The 21,084-nt window shown below is 43.8% G+C and overlaps 2 protein-coding genes across 5 annotated transcripts; both read left to right on the plus strand.

The window, feature by feature from the left end:
* Positions 1–465: 465 nt before the first annotated feature.
* Positions 466–1,413, plus strand: LOC127016713 (olfactory receptor 1509-like). Its single transcript, XM_050897387.1, has one exon. The coding sequence runs from the start codon at positions 487–489 to the stop codon at positions 1,411–1,413; it is 927 nt and encodes a 308-aa protein (XP_050753344.1). The 5' UTR covers positions 466–486.
* A 5,552-nt stretch (positions 1,414–6,965) lies between these two features.
* On the plus strand, positions 6,966–16,602 carry LOC127016864 (olfactory receptor 5V1-like). 4 transcript variants are annotated; one of them, XM_050897617.1, is made up of 4 exons: positions 6,966–6,990; positions 7,879–8,011; positions 13,414–13,608; positions 15,489–16,602. In XM_050897617.1, exon 4 carries the CDS (start codon positions 15,514–15,516, stop codon positions 16,537–16,539), a length of 1,026 nt encoding a protein of 341 aa, XP_050753574.1. In that variant the 5' UTR covers positions 6,966–6,990; positions 7,879–8,011; positions 13,414–13,608; positions 15,489–15,513; the 3' UTR covers positions 16,540–16,602. The 4 variants fall into 4 exon arrangements, with proteins under 4 accessions (XP_050753574.1, XP_050753577.1, XP_050753575.1 ...); XM_050897620.1 differs by lacking the exon at positions 13,414–13,608; XM_050897618.1 differs by lacking the exon at positions 7,879–8,011.
* Positions 16,603–21,084: the final 4,482 nt, after the last annotated feature.

Consider the following 21,084-nt stretch of genomic DNA (forward strand, 5'->3'; position numbering starts at 1 on the left):
GAGTAGAACATGGAACAGCTGATGGTTGAGCCATATATCGTAGACCCGATGCTTGAGCATGACAAGCATTCGCTTACATCATGGCACTTTAAACTCCCAGCAGGTAAAAGGACAGTGTAGCATTTTTCCAGCATTTGTGGCTCTTGTCCTCTGAGAGTAGGATGTGATTCCTCCCTGTCAGAATGGGAGCACACACTTTGTCACAGCATCTACAGTGAGTTCAGGGGTGAGGGTCAGCGTGGAGGGGCCAGAAACCTGAAAAGGGAGTGGGAAGGCAGGAGAAGAGAGGCGGACAGTGCTCTTTGCAAACACCGCTCACCATAATTTATGATGTGACACTGTGCTTTCTGTAGCAGGCAGAACAGCAGTAAATGCATCCTGTCCTCATCATCCATGAACCTTGGAGCTGTAGCACATCCCCTCTTCTTCCTGGTCAGCCCATGACTTCACCCCCACACCTGTGCTATGGGAGCCTGAGCTGAAGCGATGGCACTGGGAAACTTCTCCCGGGTGACTGAATTCATCCTCCTGGGGCTTTCCGATACAAGGGAGCTGCAAGTCCTCTTCTTCACCTTCTTCTTCCTGGCCTATGCCATGGTTCTGCTGGGGAACCTTCTCATCATTGTGACAGTCAGGACTGACCCCAAGCTGTCCTCACCCATGTACTTTCTCCTCTGCAATTTGTCCTTCATAGATATCTGCTGCACCTCTGTCACCTCTCCCAGGATGCTGGTGGACCTGCTCTCCCAGAGGAAGGCCATTGCGTTTGAAGACTGTATAGCCCAGCTGTTTTTTCTGCACTTTGTTGGGGCATCAGAGATGTTCCTCCTGACTGTGATGGCATACGACCGCTACGCTGCCATCTGCAAGCCCCTGCACTACACAGCCATCATGAGCCGGCAAGTCTGCTGGGTCCTGGTGTCTGCCTGCTGGGCAGGAGGCTTCCTCCACTCCATTGTCCAGACGCTCCTCACAATCCAGCTCCCCTTCTGTGGCCCTAACACAATCGACAACTACTTCTGTGACGTGCCGCCTGTCATTCGGCTTGCCTGCACAGACATCTATGTCACTGAGTGGCTCATGGCTTCCAACAGCGGCTTAATATCCCTGGTTTGCTTCCTGGTGCTGGTCACATCTTACACGTTCATCCTGGTCACAATCAGGGTCCGCTTCACTGAGGGGCACTGGAAGGCGCTCTCCACCTGTGCCTCACATGTGATGGTCGTCACCCTCTTCTTTGTACCTTGCATCTTCATCTACCTCCGTCCCTTTTCTGCCTTCCCCTCCGACAAGCACATCTGTGTGATCTACACTGTCTTCTCGCCGGTGATGAACCCCCTCATCTATACCCTGAGGAATAACGAGGTGAAGGCGCCCATGTGGAAATTGTGGCAGCGCTGCAGACTCTTCTGAGACAAGCTGGGTTTGCAGCAAACCTGGAGTTACTTTCCTACAGACTCATGGCAGATTGGGGCATGGGAACAGGGTTGGAATCCAACGTGTAGGGCAATATCTGAAATCCAAAGGATGTTTAGTTCCAGTTAAGGAATTTACTTAACCTTGGTTTCTTCAGAGCCGTAGATTTCATTGGTATTCTTACCTGTTTTGTGGGCTTTATGTCCCCTTAGTCCACCTATGGATTTTTCACTGCTGCAGGACAGATGAGACATTTTTAAGGTTTTTACTATTGACATGCAATTCTAATTGCACTTTCTGATGACAATTAGAACATCCTTCTCTGCACCCTCAAAGAGAAGTCAGGAGGACCAAACTCTTGAGTACAGAGTGACAGCGTTATGCAGTGAGCTTTGTGATGCAGTGAGTGAATGAAAAGTTTTGGTTGGGCAGAGCTCAGATGTTTGGGATGAAATTCTAAGGGAAAAGGAATTATGCTGCGGAATATAGTTGAGTCTAAATAACAACCATTGGAGCACTGGGTCTGCACGAGTGGGAAATGTTGAGAAGCCTCTGAACATTGCTTGGAAAGAGTAAACCACCATTACACAACAGAACTTGCACTAACATTGTTACTGTTTATTAAGAAACATGGAGAAATTTTTAAGGCATGGATAGATCTTTTCCCTGAAGTACAAAGCAGAAACATCTGAACAATTGTGGTCTTCGTCAGTGTCTTTTTTCCTCCTGTTGTCTTGGTTTTGCTTTTCTATGTTTGTTTCTATGATATTCCTCTGTTTCTCATAAAAATGGATGGACTCTTCCCATCACCACAGATATTTCTCTGCCATGGCAAGTGATTACAATCTGTTCAAAAACATTTCAGATCCATTCTTAATGTATTACCTACTGTTACCACAAAAATCTGGTTAGAGTCTGACTGACTGACTCCTCTCTCTACATTGTTGGCGAAAGAAAATGATTTCCTCTACTTCAGCTCCGAAACCATTAGGTGTGTGGAAAAAAAGACTCTGCTGTCCACAGCGACTGGCTTTAGGCCTCTCAGGTTTTGGACTGCTTCTTATAGGCATTTTCTGAATTATCTGAAATAACAGAGACAAAGTCAGTTTATATTTAAAACTGGCTTAAATTTAGCAAATCATCATTTCAGGACAATGTGGAACTAGAATATTACAGTCTAGGAATCCCAGAATAGTCTTATTCCAGTTTTGGTAACTCCCAGCACTGTAAAAATAAAAAGCAGCTCCAAAAAGGCTTGCATCAGGTTAACAATAGAACTTTTATGTGTATGTATAGACATCGGGAGATCAAAGGTCTATAGGGAAATCTGGCAAGTAACCCAGTCCTTACCAGAGAGACTTACAAGCAGTTACACAGCAGCTTCTGCTTGGGTCATACAAGAACTGCTGAAATGCACACCGAGGTTATTTCCCAATTCGGAAAGCAAGCAACTCTGCCTGTGCTGAAATCCGCTGTTCTAGCAGAATTGAACAGTAGCTATGACAGAATGACTGGGCTTCTGTCATAAAGAAGAAACTGGAAATGGGAAACGGGTCTTTCACCACTAGAAGAACACAAGTTTCGTACTAACCACTGTAACTGCTGAATTCCCTCCCACAAGAAGCAAGAATTAGTTGGTTTTGGTTGGGTTTTTTTGACCTTAGTATGTATTATGTGTCAAAGACCTTTCTTACCTTAGCCCAACAGGGTAGCATGGCTACACCTGACACAATCAATATTTCAGGATACATGAGAGAGTAACGGGGTTATGTTCACATTCAGTCACTTGGATCCCCCAATTTGAAGGACAAGGTGTGAGTTTTGGCTTTCTACACTTTACCTGTCTGTGATGTAAGGTACGTGATCTCAGAAGCAATCAGCTTCACCTTGTTGCTCGTCTGATCTTCTTTTTAGTTAACAATGAAGACGTGTGGATCCTAGGGTGTGAACATGTCTATTCTAAGAGAAGATGAACAGTGCCTGAGAAGTGCACTTTTTTTCACCATGAAGGAAGCTTACACTGATGAGATCAGATGGACTCACTTCTGGTGCAGATTTGGGTGAGATAAATCAATGCGCTTATCCATATTTGGAATAACTTGGGACAGCCTGTTGCTGAAGCTTATAGCTAGAATCACGCTCAGGTATTGGAACAGAGTATGTCTTACATCTTGCTGTCACCACATTAATATATAATGCAATGGTATAGCGTTCAATACAGTATAACACAAGATAATACATTATCCACAACTAGCAGCAGTAAACGATAAATATCACAAAGTCAAGTATCTACAAAATATAAGCTCTTCAAATTATGCATATATATAACTGATATATGCATATATATAACTGATAATATTAAAAATAAATGTTGAAAAACTGAAACTTTCTAAACAGTTTCACTTGTGTGGGATCATAATTTTCAAAGAAATAAATCCAGTACAAAGATTTTCTCCCTCTCTGACCTGCTATTACTGTGCTTTGCCACCAGATGGCAGAGACACATATGCTAAGTGTATATAAATGCATATACTGATACTGATGTTTACAGGTACGTTAAAGACGGGAGATTTTTTTGGTAGGATTTTCTTCAGACATATAAGGATACGATTTTTTTAACTTTTCAGAAAATAGTCATAATTCTCTCACACAAATGGATTATTAAAATCATGCAAGGGACAATATGTAAAGGAAGAAGTGACACAATCCAGTGTTGTATCTGGGAGACAGCAACAGTGTTTGGGGAAGAAGACTAAAGAAAAGACAATAGGATTTTGTTCTGCAAGGTGTTTTTAATAACTGAAATTTCCATCTTGCAGTAATTAAGTTTCGGTACTCCTTCAGCAAACTTTATCCTTTATGAGGGTAGCAATTATATCACCAAATCCATCAGAAGTTCAGTGTCTGCCAACAGGAGAACACCGTAAGTTTCTTTGTGCTAGAATGACTTAGGATTGGATTCATCCCACCTAAATTAGAGCATCCCACTGAAGCATCTTATTCCGGAGCCTAGGTGGTTCAAGGTCTCTCAACAGAGAAAAAGATACCTTTAAAGGGAAAAAAATAGAGAGGGTTGAGTGTGAAAAAGCTGGTGCCATCTGCCAGTAAGCATGTACAAGCGTTGTCTGAGTCTGATCTAGTCATCCAAGCTGCCTCCGTACTCAGTGGAGAGAGGCAGTTCCTGGAAATGATTCATCCCATCCTCAGGAAGAACCACTCTTTGGAAATGCTAGTTTCTTTCTCTCTGATAAATATGGAGGAAGCCTGATTAATCAGATCACTTACACAGAGCTAAAGTCCAGTGAGGAAATCTTCCTGTATGTTTACCCCAAGTATTTAACATGTACAAGTATTTGAAACAGTTTATCATGGAGACTTACCTCACGTATCGGTGTGGTGTGGAAAACAGCATTATGGCATGGTGCAAAACTGCGGGCTTGGAGGGTAAGGCAGGCGGATTTCCAGGGCAGGCATTTTTATGCGTGTATTTGCCATTTCAAACATGCCTTGGCCATGTCCGTTAAGTGCAGTGCATCCCAAATACCGCTGGTTTACTGCGCACGTGAAGATTGTCAGAGCAACACGTGGTGCTGCTTGGTTTGATATTTCAGAGCTGCAGCGCATTTCCTGGGCATAGCTGTCCAGTGGATCCAGAAACATCTGGCTTATTGAGTGTATACAACATGTCTATACAACAAGTAGGATTCATCTCTCTGAAGTTAACCTATTTAAATATTAGATGACTTGATCTAATCTAGATGTCTAGGCTCCCTTTATAATAGAGGAAAGAAACAAGCCCTCTCAGAAGGTAAATAATCATATCCCTCTTACAAACTCATCTTAGGGGTCATAAATTGTCCTCTGGGTCTGCTTGTATATAACCTTTCACTACAGAGCGAGCTGATAACCTAGTTACTGTTAGGTGAGACTTTTTTGCATCCCACATCTCCTCCATCTTAGTTGCATCGAAACTCTTTGCTTGTGCTGCAGCGGTGATCTGAGACATTTGATCTGCCCAGGGCACAGGGAAAGCTCTGGAAACGCTGTACGGAAAGAGCTGAGTGGCCACAGCACCAGCTACGTGTCTGTCTTTTGTAGCCACCACTGCAGGATCTAATTCCGATTTAAGACTTGGACAATGACACCACCGAAGACTATAACAGTTCTCCCTTGCAGATTGTCCAGACTTTCAGCCTTGTCGCTCAGGAGCACACAGACACCAGCCCATTTGTTATGCCCCAGGATAGATACATGGGGGAGACCAGATTGAGAATAAACTTGTGCCTTGATCCCAACTTTGTTTTCTGAGCAGGTGAATTGCTGCAAGGACGTGGGAGGCTTTCCACTTTCTCTCTCTCTCCTCTGGTAGAGTGCTGTCTTAAATTAGCCCTCACTCCCACACCAGTAGGAAGAGGAGGAAGATCAGAAGCATTGATGAGTCATTGATCTTCCTGGTCAAGACAGACTTCCAAATATCTCCCATCTTTGTGCAAATGATATTCCTTTTTAATGGTGAATTCCTACTTCTGTAATCTTCCTTTGTATTAGAGAGAAATGTTGAAATATTAAAACATCCTCTGGGTCACTGAGGGTAAATTTCAATTGAGAAAAATACAAATGTCTAATTTTGATAGTTTTGAATCATTTCAGTAAAGTTTTTATTAGACATTTCAGAACATATAGAAATCATACACAATCATGTAATATTTAATAACACTCTATTTTAAAATAGATAAAACTAGACAAGAAAATAGGCATGAACCACATTTTATCTTACTGAGGCAAATGCTTCAATGTTATGAGATACCAACTCCCCAAACTTATCTGGCATTTTGAAACTTCTTCATCGAAAATGTAATAATGGATCGAAGTCAAACTATGCCAGCTGACTAGCTAGGCAGCTGGCTTAAAAGAAGTAAAAGTAGTTGAAAATATTCATAGATCAGAATCACTTCAGTCATTGGGAGAAATGTCTCATCTGGTGCAAAATGCTGTATCTAAACCGAGGACAACCAACCACATCTCCAGCTGATATGCGTGAGCGTAGCTCTTGCAAATGCAGAGACCACGTAGCCAAGGTGTAGGTTAGAGGAAATCACTCCATAACACACAGAGGCTGGTCATCCAGTGTTGGGGTACCTGTGCTGTATTCCGCTGACATTTCCCACCTCTGGTGAATCACCACCACCACCTCTATAAAATCTCTGGGCTAAATCATATTCTATTACAGTAAATTTTCCAGAACTTCTTGTGTTGTAGAGTATTAACACCTCCACTGAAGATACCGGGTAAAAACATTTGTGGTAAAAATCACTTTTGTACCACTGAAGCCGATAAACCACCTCCTCAAACCAGTGTCAGCAGAGTTATGGGAAGCAGGTGGGAAAGTCTTCAGCTGTTGTAAATCAATGCAAGTCTCATCAGAGCCCGGGGTCCAGTTATTCAGCTGACGTTAATTCGTTCTGCTTCATTTGTTCAGCAGGTATAAATCAGGGGCATCAACAGGTCAGAGCTGGCACAAGCTGCTGGAGTAAGGGCATGTCTGAGGTAACCAGGAGCTGTCTCCAGGAAAAGGTCAGTGCTTCTGCTAGCAGAGGATGATAGTCAGAGTGTGTGTGAGCAATGTCACAGTGATAGCCTTTGGCCAAGTATCTCAAAGCTTGGGGGGCCCCTCTGTACCCTAGGACTGCAGCTGCTTGGGTACAGCTAGTGCAAACTGGCAGTGGTTCTTTTGTCAGCTAAGGGACCCATTTTCCCATTTGCAATGAGTCTGTGTAACTAAAAAACCAGATTGCTCCTATTGTCGTTCAGTCTCTCAAGAAGGCTGTGGGTTTTAGCACCTTGTGTTAAGTTAAAGCCGTTGCTTCAGGATCAGTGGATTTTGAATTGGGCTGAATGGCCCTGTGTGTTTTTCTAGGTGAATGTAAGGAAGCTAACAGATTGGGCAGCAGGATCGGAGGAGACTGGGATGGGAGACCGAGTCCTTCTGCTCGGAGAGGCAGAAGGGATTTAACCAGCTATCTTCATTGTTTCTGTTACTTACTGTTATTCACGAACCTATTCACAAATCCAGGTTTAGATATTTATGGGATATTTAATTAGTTTTAAGCTCTTCTGCTGTATAGTGTCAGCCACTATTACCTGTATCCTCACAGTGAAACTGGTCTGCAAAGCGCTCATTGGCCCCCCCAAAGACATAGAAACTTGGTGCATCCACTCTAAATCGTTTCTCAGTGCTAGTATTGCTTTGTGCTGAACTTGCCACTGGATGCTACAGTAGAAGTAGTAAATCCAGGAATGTTTTTTAAAAGAGGAAGAACCATGGCAAATGCAAAAGGGGGGAAAAAAGTGAAATTTAAGTGGTTGATCTATAAATAATTCTGCATTTGTGTCTGCCATGCCAGTCTTTAAGCACACAAGATTTATTGACTAAAAATAATTGGGAATGTAATTATCTCCCAGGAACAGCTTCTGGGAAAGATGTCCTCATATCTGTGTCGGGGTGAGGGCAGACTGAAATAGCAGAGGCGGCTGTGCTGTAAAACTGAAGCGGCTCAGCTGGACTTTGGAGAGAAGTCACAGGATTGCAGTGGCGGTGAGTCTCGGAGCAGAACCATCCCTCTGCAAACGAAGGACATGTAGATGAGTTTATCTTGGCAATTTCTGATCACCTTACTGCCTGTTATTGCCTGAAATGTGGTATGCCCTAGCCTCAGATCGGGGTAGCGCTTTCTGCCATTGCCAATACTTACAGTCTGCGCCGCTGCCTGCAGAGGCCAGTCCGGTCCTCCGGCTGTTTGACCACATCTTGCCCTCAACTGCACTTCTCGCTCTTGCTTTGGGCCCTTGCTTCAATTACTCATGGTTTCTCCTCCCCCTGTGTTGTCATGTCTCCTTTTACTCCCTCCTTCCCTTCCTCTGTCTGTCCTCCATCCTGAGCCAGGATCCTCCCACACAGCCAAACCCACCCCACCATGGTGGTTCACTTTCTTCCCCAAACAGCCTGGAGTCTTCCTCAACCGCGTCCCTTGCTCTGCCCATTCAGCCCCATCTTGGCACATACTCCACAGGCTGCACCAGTGTTGGCTGCAGCCAGTTCAGCCACTCAGACATGTAGGTTCCCTCACCTCCTGGCTCTGGAGCTGGCCTCGCAGCGACAGTCAGGTTATCCTTGGCCCTGAGGTTTTTTCAGTCTGAAAGGCATTGCAATATAATGAGGCCAGAGCTGATATTCACTGGTGGGGTCAAGTTGCGTCTCCCGTGGTCTGTTGTGGTGTGAATATATTCTGGGGTGCCAAAGGAATTTTTGGAATGGGACTGAACCCTGCATTTCCAAGTATCTAGTTAGCAGCCTTCATTTGGGTCTGTGGGTTGGTACACACAGGGAGATGGGATGGAGATGCCCTTGGTCATTGATACAGTAGGGAAAAGGGGAAAGGAAATGAGGATTTGGGAGCTTTCATCGAACTATGGGGTGCTTGTGGGGCAGAGTTTGAGATATGAGCTGCACTGGCAGAGCTGGAGGGGTTGGCTGACAGGCTTCTCAACAGTTTGCTTTGGCTGCCAACCCTGAAAGAAGAGTATTGTGCAGGAGCAACTTGAGGGTGGTCAAATACTGGAAGAGGTTGCCTAGGAAGGCTGTGGAGTCTCCATCCTTGAAGATATTCAAAACCTGGCTGGACACAGTCCTGGACAACCTGCTCTAGCTGATCCTACTTGAGCAGAGGTGTTGGACTGGAGATCTCAAGAGGTCCCTTCCAACCTCAATGGTTTAATAATTCTTTAACTTGTGTTAAGAGACAGCCCTGAAGAGCTGGAACTTACTGCTTGCTACCAAAGAGACAGGAAAAAAAGGGACACAATTGCCAGTTTTGGGAGGGGGCTCTTCCTTCCCCTCCCCATCCCTTCAGTAACCACCCTCCTTCCTCTGCCACCCACTGCATTCGCCAGGATCCTGCCACGTTGGGGTCATGGCCATTTTGCTGCCATTGGTAATCTGCTGCCCAAGGCAACCTGTCTGCTCTAACACCCCAGAAGAGGTGGCAAAGAGAGACCAAAGTGGGCAGGATTAACATGCTGGGCGCAACGAGAGACCCTTTGGGGGTGAGTGGGTGGATTTTTGAAAAGTGCACGTCCAAGTTGAGTGACTTTTCTTCTTGACAGTGTTTCGGTCTTTGTTTTAGTTTGGATCACTGAGAAAATTCAAGACTCAGTCTTGTCTCAGTCACGCTCCATGGCACGAGGCTGTGGAGCAAAATCCATGGATCTTAAAACTAGAAAGGACCTTGCTGTTTGTCTGTGGAAGCTGTGGGGCCTGGACCTACTGTGGGATCTATACTGTCACACTTCAATTATTTTACTGTGGAAGCTTTCTTCGTGTGAGGCAATCTTTTCATAGTCTGTGTCAGTGAAGGACGTTTTTGTTCAACGCAGGATTTCTCAATTGCTGTTTTTTTTCTCTCAGCATTATGGTATATCCCATTACGAAGAAATGTTTGTGCTGGGGAGGCAGAAGGGAAAGACTAAGCAAAACGGGCATGCCAGGTTCACAACTATTAGTAGATGACTAACAATTTTTGCCTGATGATAAAGTCCCCATCAGAACCAGTGCTGAACTTCAGCTGTTTCTTTATTTGTTCTATCTGTAACTGCAAAACTGTAATTTCCTACTTTCTTTTTTAAGTTCCCTGTGTCCTCTAGGGGAAATGCTTGCTATTTCCTTTGCTCTTCTATGAGGAAACCCTATGCAGATCATTGCATGTATCGATTTGAAGTAATTGCTCTGATTTTGACAAGGAAGGCAAATGCAAATTCCATACGGTTTTTGGGAGCTTGTGTCTCAAGACAAGCAATTTAATATAATTGATTTGTCTCTCCAGGAAATAGCTTGGGATGATTTTAATAAGGCCTCAGTAGATACTGTTAAAAAGTTGGTGCCTGACAATTGCAATGGTGCAACTTGGCAGGTGAGTTTATAAGTGTGTGTAAATTGGCTCCACTGTGCATCATTAAAATCTCAAGTTCTTTCTCTCTCCTGGAAATTAGCAGCTCTCTGAGCTTATGCTCAGGTTTGCTTGTTGCCCTAATGTAGAAGACAGTGGAAGACTGCCTCAAAGGAAAAAAGTCCTTTGAAAACTGGCATGATCTCCACAATGCTTTTGTTAAATCCCAAGAAAACTGAAGAGATCCTGATCTAATCAATTTTATTTAAAGACTATGGGGCAAGCAGAGCTATCTGCATTGCACTGTTGGGGGGCGCAGCTTTAAAACTGCTTGGATTGGGCTGGTTTCAAGCATCTCTTTTGTGGGGTGACACACTGCAGACTAATGAATCTGGTCTTCGCAGCAAAAACTAAATTCAGAAATGGTTCTTGGCAAAGATAAGGCTAATCCAGAGCTGTCCAAGGGCTCCTGCTCAGCAGACCTCTTCTGGCTGCTCCTTCTTGCCAGAACCTGGCAAATAGGGGACAAAGTTTTGAATAAAATCCCGAATTTAATTTCAGAAGAGAGGACATTGTCAGGGAATCTGACAGTGAGTACGGAGCCCATCTGCAATGTGAGCTGCAGTGTGGGATTATTCCTTGTTAAGCATGAAGACAGCGGAATTACCTCAAATGAGCTTATCCCTGTGTCTGAAACACAAATGGTCATTAGAAAAAAAGGAGCATTTTGAGCAGCCAAGTTTGTAATCCGTCTGGGCTCATGATAAGCGTTCCTAGCTGGAGAGCTCAAGACTTGACAAAGCTCGGTAATCCCACAACTGGTCAAAATCAAATCACTTTGGTTGTGTTACGCTGGGGATGGTCCTGGCATGGCAGGAGCGGTGGGCAACAAAGCCCCTCTCCCACAGCTGCCACTGTGCTGTCTCTCTGAATTCAGAGATGTGGCCAACACTTTTGGTTTAAACTGTCAGGGACCGGCAGGCCTGGGATAGATCTAATCCAGGATATCATCAGCTGTGCATGTCTAATCTGCAAATAGATTGCTGAGATTTTTTGTTGGTTTGGGTTTGTTTTGGTTTTTTGGGAAAATGACTGTTTTATTTTATAATATAATGTGAGAACTGTAACTTTAAAGCGTGCATCCTCAGCTAGGGATTTTTTGTGGAGGCCACAGCAAAATGAGCAAATTGAGTTGTAGCAAGTGACTTTGGATGACTGAGCCATCTGAGTGAATAAGATACATAATGAGTTTCCACTGTACTACATATACCAGCAGCTTAGGGGTATGGGATAGCAACATTTAAGGGATTTACACCATCCAAGTAGCTCCAGACTGCTTTGAGGTATTACAAGATGAGGAATGCTACCTGGGAAATCTTGATTTTTTTTTTAATTTATTTTTTTACCTTGAGACAGAATACCCTTTCTACAAGCAATATGTCACATCTGCAGGCATTTGGGCTTAAGGTCTAATTTTTTTCCTGAGCAATGTTTCAGAGGTGCTGCAATTACTGCACGTGGACTGAATATTTCAGTATCTAGTGCATGCAGAGGCTTGTAAGGCTATTCTTATGAAGCATTTATTTATGTAAAATTCACTAGGCTTTGGCAAGCATATGGTAAATAAAACTGATCAAAAAACCAGCGTGACAGGCACAGCTGAGGAAGCTTTTGGTAACTGTTAGTGACTTTCATGAGAGCTTAAAGACTGTGTTTGCATGTGGCACATACTAGTGGCATGTATAGTTCCCAGGCATTATAATCCTGGGGGTTAGGCCTTTGTAGTGTTGGGCTAACAATGTCACAAATAACCTCATTAAATGGAAGCCTGATTAGAGTAGGCTAAAAGCATATCTCGGATACTGTCCTGTGTTTCTACTTCTAATAACCCAACTAAGACTATCCTTGCAAATACGCAACTGAGCACTAGATGTAGAGTTGAGAGCCAGCAGCCTGAAGTGCTCTCCATAGGCCTGGGTGGCTGCCACCTTGACGGGGCCAATGCATCCCACCCCAAAAGAAGCATTTAAGATTTATGACGTGAACCTCCCCTTGAAGGTATTTATACTTGCACATGTTACCACACCACCACTTTTTAGAAGTTTGCTTTTTGGTGAGATAGCTAGCTACCACGTGTACATCACACTGGTGGCTAGCAACGAATAGTTTAGCAGAATGTCGGGCATTATGTTGTAGTGAGGTTGGATTATCAGCACTGGGCTTTAGACATAAGGTCTCAGATTAAAAATACCGAAAGCAAATAGTAGGAGGCCCCTTTTTGTGGCTGGTATTAGCATGTCATCTATTGACTATTGGTACAGCAATGTACTTTGAAGCCTTGCACCCCACAGAGGTTTTGCATGAGGTATTGCCCTCTTGTGGCTGTTCAACGAAAAGATGGGTGACTGTCAGTCAGTGGAAGTGGCATGAAGCTAGTTTAGGAAGATGGAAGGGCACAGTCCTAGTCCTTCTCGGGTATGGATGAGATCGATCTCTGTTGTATCTCTTTCTGGCATCTGGGTTTATTACAAAATGATTGGCTCCATTCTTTGTTGCAAAATTTCACAGGGAGTATGATGTCTGATGGTCCTGGGGCTAACTGCAGTACACCGAGAAAGATCTGGACCACATGGATTTATTCCAGCTGCAGATCTACACAGCCATGGCAGGATAGGCTTTGTGCTTTGTAACCCATGGATAACTCCAATTTATCTTCTGATGTAGATGCAGAAGTCTTAATTTTGTAAGTGTTGCACATTGCAAACATAGCAAACAGGCTTTAAGAATGATTGACAAACAGTATCATTCATGTTAACAGTGCAGAAGTTATGGGCAGGTAATACTGGAATAGGAACAGGTTTGCCATGCTGTACATCAGATAGTGGTCCCATAAACGAATATATAATGCATGGATGCTTTCTGGAACCAGAGGGGAAATTTTGTTAGCTCTTCAAAGTAGTGTTGGTAATTTATGTGCCACCTTATGCCAGGGTACACATCTGCTTCAAGTAGTGCATGGATTTCACAAGTGGTTTATCTTCTGTCATTTCTGTAGGGACTACACAAAATTAAAAGGTTGTTACTGTACCAGAATTGGAGATTGCCCATAAAATCAACAGGGAAGGCATTTACAGTGGCACATGATGCTGTGCTAGCTGCCCTTGCAACACCAGTACAACTGCTCCGCAGCAGTCACTTGGGTTCTGCTCTTTACCCTGCGAAGACACTGTTACCACTGCCCTCGTCTAAGGTATGCTCTTTTGCAGAGTAGCTGTTGCCAAATTTATTTTGACCCGATATGTTTAAGTGATAGACTTCAGGCTCTAGAGCAAGACAAATTTATTTGAAAACAATTTGTGATTAAGTAGCTTTAAGGCTGTAGTTTAATTTAAAGAAATTGGAACACTGGACTCTTTTGAGATGTAAAACTTCATTAACCTGGAATGGCACCTGAGGTGGGCTGGCAGGACCTAGGGAGAACTATATCATCTATTTCTTTTTCCTGGGAGTAGACTCATGTATCAAACCACAGCCCTTTAAAAAGGTCCTACAACATGAAAGTCATAGGAATCAAAGGATTCAGGGTGAAGAAATAGTTTATCACATTTCTAGCCCCCTTTGACAATATTTTGAAAAAGCCTCATATATACAATAAAGGTAGCATCCAAAAAAGCTTCAGAGACACTCCTCCCCTGATACATCCTCATGTGTTTATAAAACCTCATTAAGGAAAAGAGGTGCTTACCCTTGCAGTGAAGCTAGCATTTTTGCCAGCGCTTGCAGATATCTGTATGAATATTCCTATGCTGCTAAATCTGGACCCATCAATTCCTTAACAGATTGATGTTCCGGAGTCTACGGTGAAATCATTTTTCTGTCATGTAGATATTCTAATCAGAGGTAGAAAGAAGAAAAAGGATAGTCATGTTTCCTGGAGATAGACGACTATATATGACCAGTAATTCATTCTTTGTAGCAGTGAGTATTTCTGTGTTAAGTTTCTGTTGTATTTCAGCTGAATGAGTTCCCCATTTGAAGAACAAGTGATGCTGTGATTTAAAGCACAGCGTGCCTTTTATTTCTTGCTGACTGAAATGTTTCTTATGGTAGTTTAAGCTCTGACTTTGGTCCCTTTCAAGCTGGAAGCAAGCTTCTGTAAGAACATGAGACAACAGACGATATCCCATCTCAGATATCTCAGATGGGATATCATAGTCACCTATTTAATTTGTTCTCTGTATCTCTTACAAATGAGAATGCGTTAGAATATTCACACCATCTCATAATCATGCTCTAATCTGTGAACAAGGAGGTGCTTGCGCCAAACTTTGCTTTCTCTCTATAGGGCTACTATGTAAATCATTACCATAAGTACTGAGTTACAATCACTATAGCAATGCAGGGTAGATGGAAAGATCCTTCAATGCCAAGTATTCCTAGACTTCTTTGAATAGGGAAAAGGGGGCAGGGGGGAAGTCCAGCTAGATCCTAAAAGTACGAATACTGTTATGGAAGTCTGTAGGGTAAAATTTATAGAAAGGAGGGAGGTCTTTAATTGGATACTAGATTATATTTCTTTTTATATCCCACTGGATAAAGCTGAAAAAACCAAAATGCATCCGGGGTATACTACCTGCCTGTTGATTACCAGGAATTTAATTCTTCTGTGATAGCATTACTCGCTTAAAATTAGGTCTTTAGCTTCAGCTAGTAATCTAGACTCCTTTGGTCATATTATTATCACTAAATAATTTATGCTGAAAGGATTTCTAGAGATCTGTACTTCACCCCCCTTGCTCAGAGTACAGCTACCTTCAAAGCCCAGTCAGGTTGCCTGGGGCTGTGTCCAACCAAGCTAGCCACCACTGAGGAGGTATCTTTGTCCTCCACTTTCAGCTCTTCAGTCTGAGAAGATGGCTTGTGAGAACTGAACTTTTTGATTAATCGTTGTTAAGCTTAATACCTTTATTTTGCCTTTTACATTAGGTATATGTGAGTAAAATTTAGATTTTGAGTGTGGCAATGCAGACTTGTGAATGTTTTTTGAACTGCAAAACAGACCAAAAAAAATCACCTTCTTTAGAAGGGAGATGCAATTTTGACTAAGTTACAACTTCTTCTTTCTTCCAGGTAAACCTCTGCAACCATTTCCACAATGAAAGATCAGATGCAGAGGGTCAACCTATCAATGGTATCTGAATTTGTTCTCGTAGGACTTTCTGATGCTCTGGAAGTCCGTTTTCTTCTCTTTGTGCTGTTTCTGATCATTTATTTGGCCACCATGGCAGGCAACATCACAATCCTTGTTGCAATTAGCACAGACACTCATCTGCACAACCCCATGTACTACTTCCTTGGCAACTTATCCTTACTGGATATCTTATGTCCCACTATCACTGTGCCAAAGATGCTGGAGGCCTTGTTGCTAGAGAACAAGGGGATTTCATTCACTGGCTGCATGCTTCAGCTGTTCTTCCTTATTGATGTTGTAGGTACAGAGATTTTTCTCTTGGCTGTGATGGCATATGACCGTTACGTTGCAATATGTCATCCTCTGCAGTACATGAATATTGTGAGTATGAAACTGTGTTCTCACCTAGCCATTGGCACCTGGGTAGTAGGATTTTTTAATTCTCTGTTGCACACATCTTTGATTTTTACACTCTTTTTTTGTGGTTCTAATGAAGTTGACCAATATTACTGTGATATTCCCCCTATGCTGGCCCTCTCCTGCTCACCTACTTACAGTAGGGAACTGGTAATTCTCACAGTTGCTGGGGTCCTTGGAAGCAGTGCCTTTGTGGTCACTCTGATCTCGTATATCTATATCCTCTTGGCTATCCTGAGCATGAACTCTTCTGAGAGCAGGCACAAAGCTTTCTCCACTTGTGGTTCTCACTTGACAGTAGTATGCCTTTTCTACGGGACCACCATTTGCACATATGTACGGCCTTCCTCCACCTACTCCCCTAATCAGGATAGGATAGTTTCCATGCTCTATGAAATCCTCACTCCCCTGCTAAACCCTATAATCTACAGTCTGAGGAACAACGAAGTTAAATGTGCCCTAAGAAGAGCGATCAGCCAGGTAAGAACTGCTTTAACAAGACAAGAACATCTCTCCATCTCTGTCACCCTCTGGACCCCCGGCAATTTGATAGGCACTGCAGTTTGTGACTGATCTTCTCTAACTTTAGCCATCTAAAAGTTAGATGCTGGAATCACAACTCCTTCTCTGGGCTCCCTTTACAGTTAAAAGGAAGAGGCGTTCACCTCCAGAAGGCCAACTGGATGGCACAGCTTTAGGTCACTATCACAGGAGGAGATGACTTCAGCTGGTAATGTTTTTCTCCACTGAGCACAGAGGAAGCTTAGATGAGAGCCTCAGCCTTAGACACAGGTGTTGGATGCATATCTTAGAGTGTGAATGCTCGGAATTGGTACTGTAGGCACACCTAGATATACATTCTTCTGTACTAAAGTGGCTTATAGGACTGATGCCTGTTATTGACCACATTGCTCCTGCTGAAAACATGAGCACATCCTTTGTGGGAGATTGACTGGAAGGAAGGCTCCTTTGCCATCATTTAAGGTCATCAGTCTGGGTGTGTTTTCAACCAGCATGCCAAGAATCCAACTGCAACACCTGCAGTGCCACCAGCCACAATCTGGCCATAGTTTGTACCATGTATCTCAATCAGTCTGCCAGGGTGCAAATCAACTCCCATAAGCTAGAGATGTCAACTCTGCTGATATCTATACATTAGATAGCTTTCTAAGACTCCTTTTATGGCCAGTGGGGGTAAAGGGAGGCTTTGCAGTCATGGGCTTTGTGACCATTGCACAGGCATGCCCTGGCTTTTCTCAGTGTTGGCAGACTGAAGGAAGGTTTACAGAGCGTGCTTTAGGTCTGTGTGAGTCCATAACTAGGAACAGTGCTTCATTCCAGGCAAAAAGGTGTGGCTGACAAGTGGAAATGGATGTGCAGAGAGAGGGAGTGCTGTGCAGCCTCCTCTGTGTGTTGTGGCTATAAGTCTGTGTATATCTTAGCTATGAGGCTCTATGCTGGGATGATAAACTCTTACAGCTTGAGATGGACCTCGGGCTGTGTTAGAGTGCTGTGGCATGTCCTTCCAGCTGTTGTGCCTGGTGCTAAATAACTGATGTGACGTTGTTGTTTGCACACTACTCCTTACTAAAACCAAATGTCAAGGATGTCTTTTAGTGGCCGTTTTTGTGGTTGCTGTCTTGGTGTAAAGGATAAGCTGGTAACTTTCCTGCAGAAATTTGTATCTTAGTGGTAACAAATGCACATTCTTAATATTAAACCAGTGGAAATAATTTAAGTTTCATCCATTCTCAGCTGTCAGTCATGTTGACAATGGGTTCAAAAGTCAACTGTAATGACCAAAGAGCTCTTCCCTAGGGTAATACAGTCTGGATTTTCTGGGATTTTCTTTTGTGTTAAAGTAGTCCATCCAAGACCACTTAAATTTCAAAGTCAAGCATTCAGAAGTTGGTAAGGCCACCCACGTAGCTGTAATGCTACAGAGCTTCCCACAGAGTTCAACGTCCTGACCTACAGTAAGGTTGGGTTTCAGTTCCCTAAACACAAGTTTTAAAGGCACGCAAGATGACCCAAGGTATCTTTCCTGGTCCATAGTTTCTGCTCCATAAAAAGTACAGACTACTCAGAGTAGGTGAAAAGATCAGAAGTCACCAACTGGGTGAAAAAATCAGAAGTCCTCTACTGCCAAATAGGGGCTATTTACCTATTATGAGCATAGCAGCAGATGTTTACACGGGGTTTCCTGTGATTCTTGAACTATGATAGTGGAAACCACTTTCAAAAGAAAGCCATTTATTCCAAAGCCATCTGACAAATCCCAAGACATGCATCAGTGTGGACGAAGTGACAGTCTGCGCTTCAGAAAACGTGCACAGAAAACTCAGTATAGGCTGGAGCACCATTCTGCTTCTGGGGTCAGTTAATGGCTCTGCAGGGTCCCAGAAATTACTGCAGACATTATGTGGAGATGGGGAAGGAGCAGCCATGCTCAATTTCCTTGTAAATCTAAAGCTTCTGGTTGTCAAACCTGGGGCTATGAGATCGGACTTGCTCAGGAAGCATTTCCCTTTTACACCTTACAATACCAAACATTCGGAAAGCTGGTATCTGTTGGATAGGAGAGCAGCAATCAGCTGTGAGTACCTGTCTGAGGGCTGATGTGTGCCCAGTGGGTCAGCATTAATGTGGCCCATGTGTATGCCTGGATGGAATAGGGGAGGGACCGGTTCAGCGAAGATGATTTCAGAAGTATAGATGTGAGAGCGACTAGTTGTATTATAAAAGGAGACTTTCCCAGCCTCATAGCTGAGGAAGACCCCAGAGGTTTGGCCATGAGCAGCAGTAGGGCAGAGAGGGTGGTCATGGCCATGTTCTTCATGCCACAGCTGCACTGTCCAGAAGCCCATCTCCTGTGTTGGGTCCTCTACCTGGCAGCTGCCGGACTTCTAGCAGACACTCACAGCCCAGTGGGTTTTGTCCCTGCTTCAACCTCTCAGCAGCGGTGGCTGGAGCCACAGACAGATGATCCCAGCATGCAGGGGTAGGCAGTGAAATGCCAAGAGCTGTACGGCAGCTCCTAGGGGATGTTGGTGAAATAGATGCCCCTGAGGTTCTCTGAGAGCACCAGGTTGGGGTGAGCTGTCTGAGGGTCCACAGTTACTTCTAGCACAGAGCAGGGATGATGGGGAAGCAGGGAAAGCCAAGGAGGGGAGAGGAGGATTCATGTGGGAAAGAAAAGACAATAATGACCCCCTGCCCCAGCCCTAAGTTTCTGCTTTGCCACCTACACACACAGACTTTTCACTGAATTCAGTGCATCCTAACTAGATAGGCAGAGCAGGGAAAAACATGAGGCTCCGCTTTCCTACACTGCCCTTCTAACCCAGTCTGGGATGTTTTGTCAGACTTCTCTCTCATCCTGGAACAGAGCACTAGCTGCAGATGTGGGAGTCAGGGCACCCTTCTGGTGTCCATTCCTTTTAGATTTGAGGAAAGACCTGCTGTGACCTATGTTCCTGCTCTGAATTCAATCTTAATTCCCCTATATCAGAGGAGCTGAGGAAAAAAAACCAATCCTGGTGTTCTTATATAGCACTTTCAACCCCAGGGTGCTTCCCTAGTGAAGAATTGTAGAAGATTCAAGGTGGTGGGTTATATTTGTTCCTGTGGTATCTCTAATGTCACCCTTTTTGCTGGAGACTGGCTTCTATGTTGGTACCCTGAACTTTATCCTTAAGCTAAGGAGTGTGAATAATTCCTTTTCAACACAACTATCCCTCCACCTAGCACAGGGAGTTCATGGCTTAATTTCAATGCTCCCTGACATGCACCCATAGGTGAGCTCTTCTAGTGCTTAATAACTTCATGGTCTCCAGCTAACACCTTGTCCTACCCCGTAATGGTAACAAGATGTCTCTATCCTGCTAGATCCTACGGAGGTAGCGTATGTGCTTCCACATATCAGATGGCAGAAACAGAGAGGTCTCCGCCTTGTCTGAGGTGGAAACTGGAGATAAAAATCCTTGATCCTTTTTAAAATGAGACCCCAAATATATTAAGTTATGTTTTAGGGATTAGTCATGAAATCTCTCTCTCTGCTTTTTGGGTGTATGTTGTTTGGGATGTTGCTGGAATCCTCCATTCCCTTCAGAATGACCTCTCTGATATTAGGAGAAACACTGAGGCTTTCTTTGGCTGCAGAAGCAAGTTTGACACATGTGGTATGGTCAGAAATACAAGTTCATTGTCCAACTCCAGGCTGTGTTGATTACGCTCAGGGCTTATCATCAGGCAGCCACTGGGTGGGTCCATGTGTGAGCCGGAAATCTAGTAAGGTGGTACTCTGGACCACTGGAGCCTCTGTCTGTGTTTGCCGCTAGTTTTGCTTTTTCCCATTTTTGCTGTTTGCTGCATAAAATCCTAATGGAAAGAGAGGTGAAGTGAGGCGATGCTGTTTCCTGCAGTTCACCCATCTCTTCACCACCGTTTTGTCTGATACCCGGGTAGCCGAAATACAGGAGATGGTGTAGTATATCTAGAAATTGGCAGCATGTTACCATCACGTAGGCAATCCTCCTTGAATGTGTGTTATCTAACACACAAGCCTGGTGGAGCTGCCTGCTAAACCTTGGGCTCAACTGGCATAAAGGAACCCAGAAAACCTAGTTCTGTTTTAGACTTCTATAAAGTCTTAAATTTGAGATTTATCCTGCTATATTTGTCTTCCAAACAGAAAAAATCTTGAACCAAAATGCCTACAAATATTCTCAATGGACTTGTCTGATGTTGTCTGTAGTTGCAGAGGTCGCAACGTGAGACCACATGTGAGGCACTACTATGTTACAGCGCCATTGCAAGAGTGAGTGTCACCATATGAAATTAGTTCCTATGCTCAGTGACATATCCATCTTGGGTGTGAGGGGAAAATAGGAAGCCCTGCAATAGGAAGGGGCCTGCCAGCTCTCTTCCACAACAGACAGGTGTGGCAACAAGCAGTCTTAGACCTTGCTCCCTTTTCCTTTCTCTTTGGCAGGGACAGCCAACCTACTTGCACATTTAATTATTCTCTTTTGACAATTCTCAGGTTCTTTTAGACCTGTTCAGACTCCTGAATCTCTGTGGTAGTCACGGAGACAAATACAGCCTTATTTGAAGGGC

This window comes from Gymnogyps californianus, chromosome 5, assembly GCF_018139145.2.
Source record: "Gymnogyps californianus isolate 813 chromosome 5, ASM1813914v2, whole genome shotgun sequence".
Taxonomy (NCBI): domain Eukaryota; kingdom Metazoa; phylum Chordata; class Aves; order Accipitriformes; family Cathartidae; genus Gymnogyps; species Gymnogyps californianus.

Bases quoted from the DNA above. Each gene is read 5' to 3' on its own strand.
- LOC127016864 (XM_050897617.1), top strand. From the start codon at position 15,514: ATGAAAGATCAGATGCAGAGGGTCAACCTATCAATGGTATCTGAATTT.
- LOC127016713 (XM_050897387.1), top strand. From the start codon at position 487: ATGGCACTGGGAAACTTCTCCCGGGTGACTGAATTCATCCTCCTGGGG.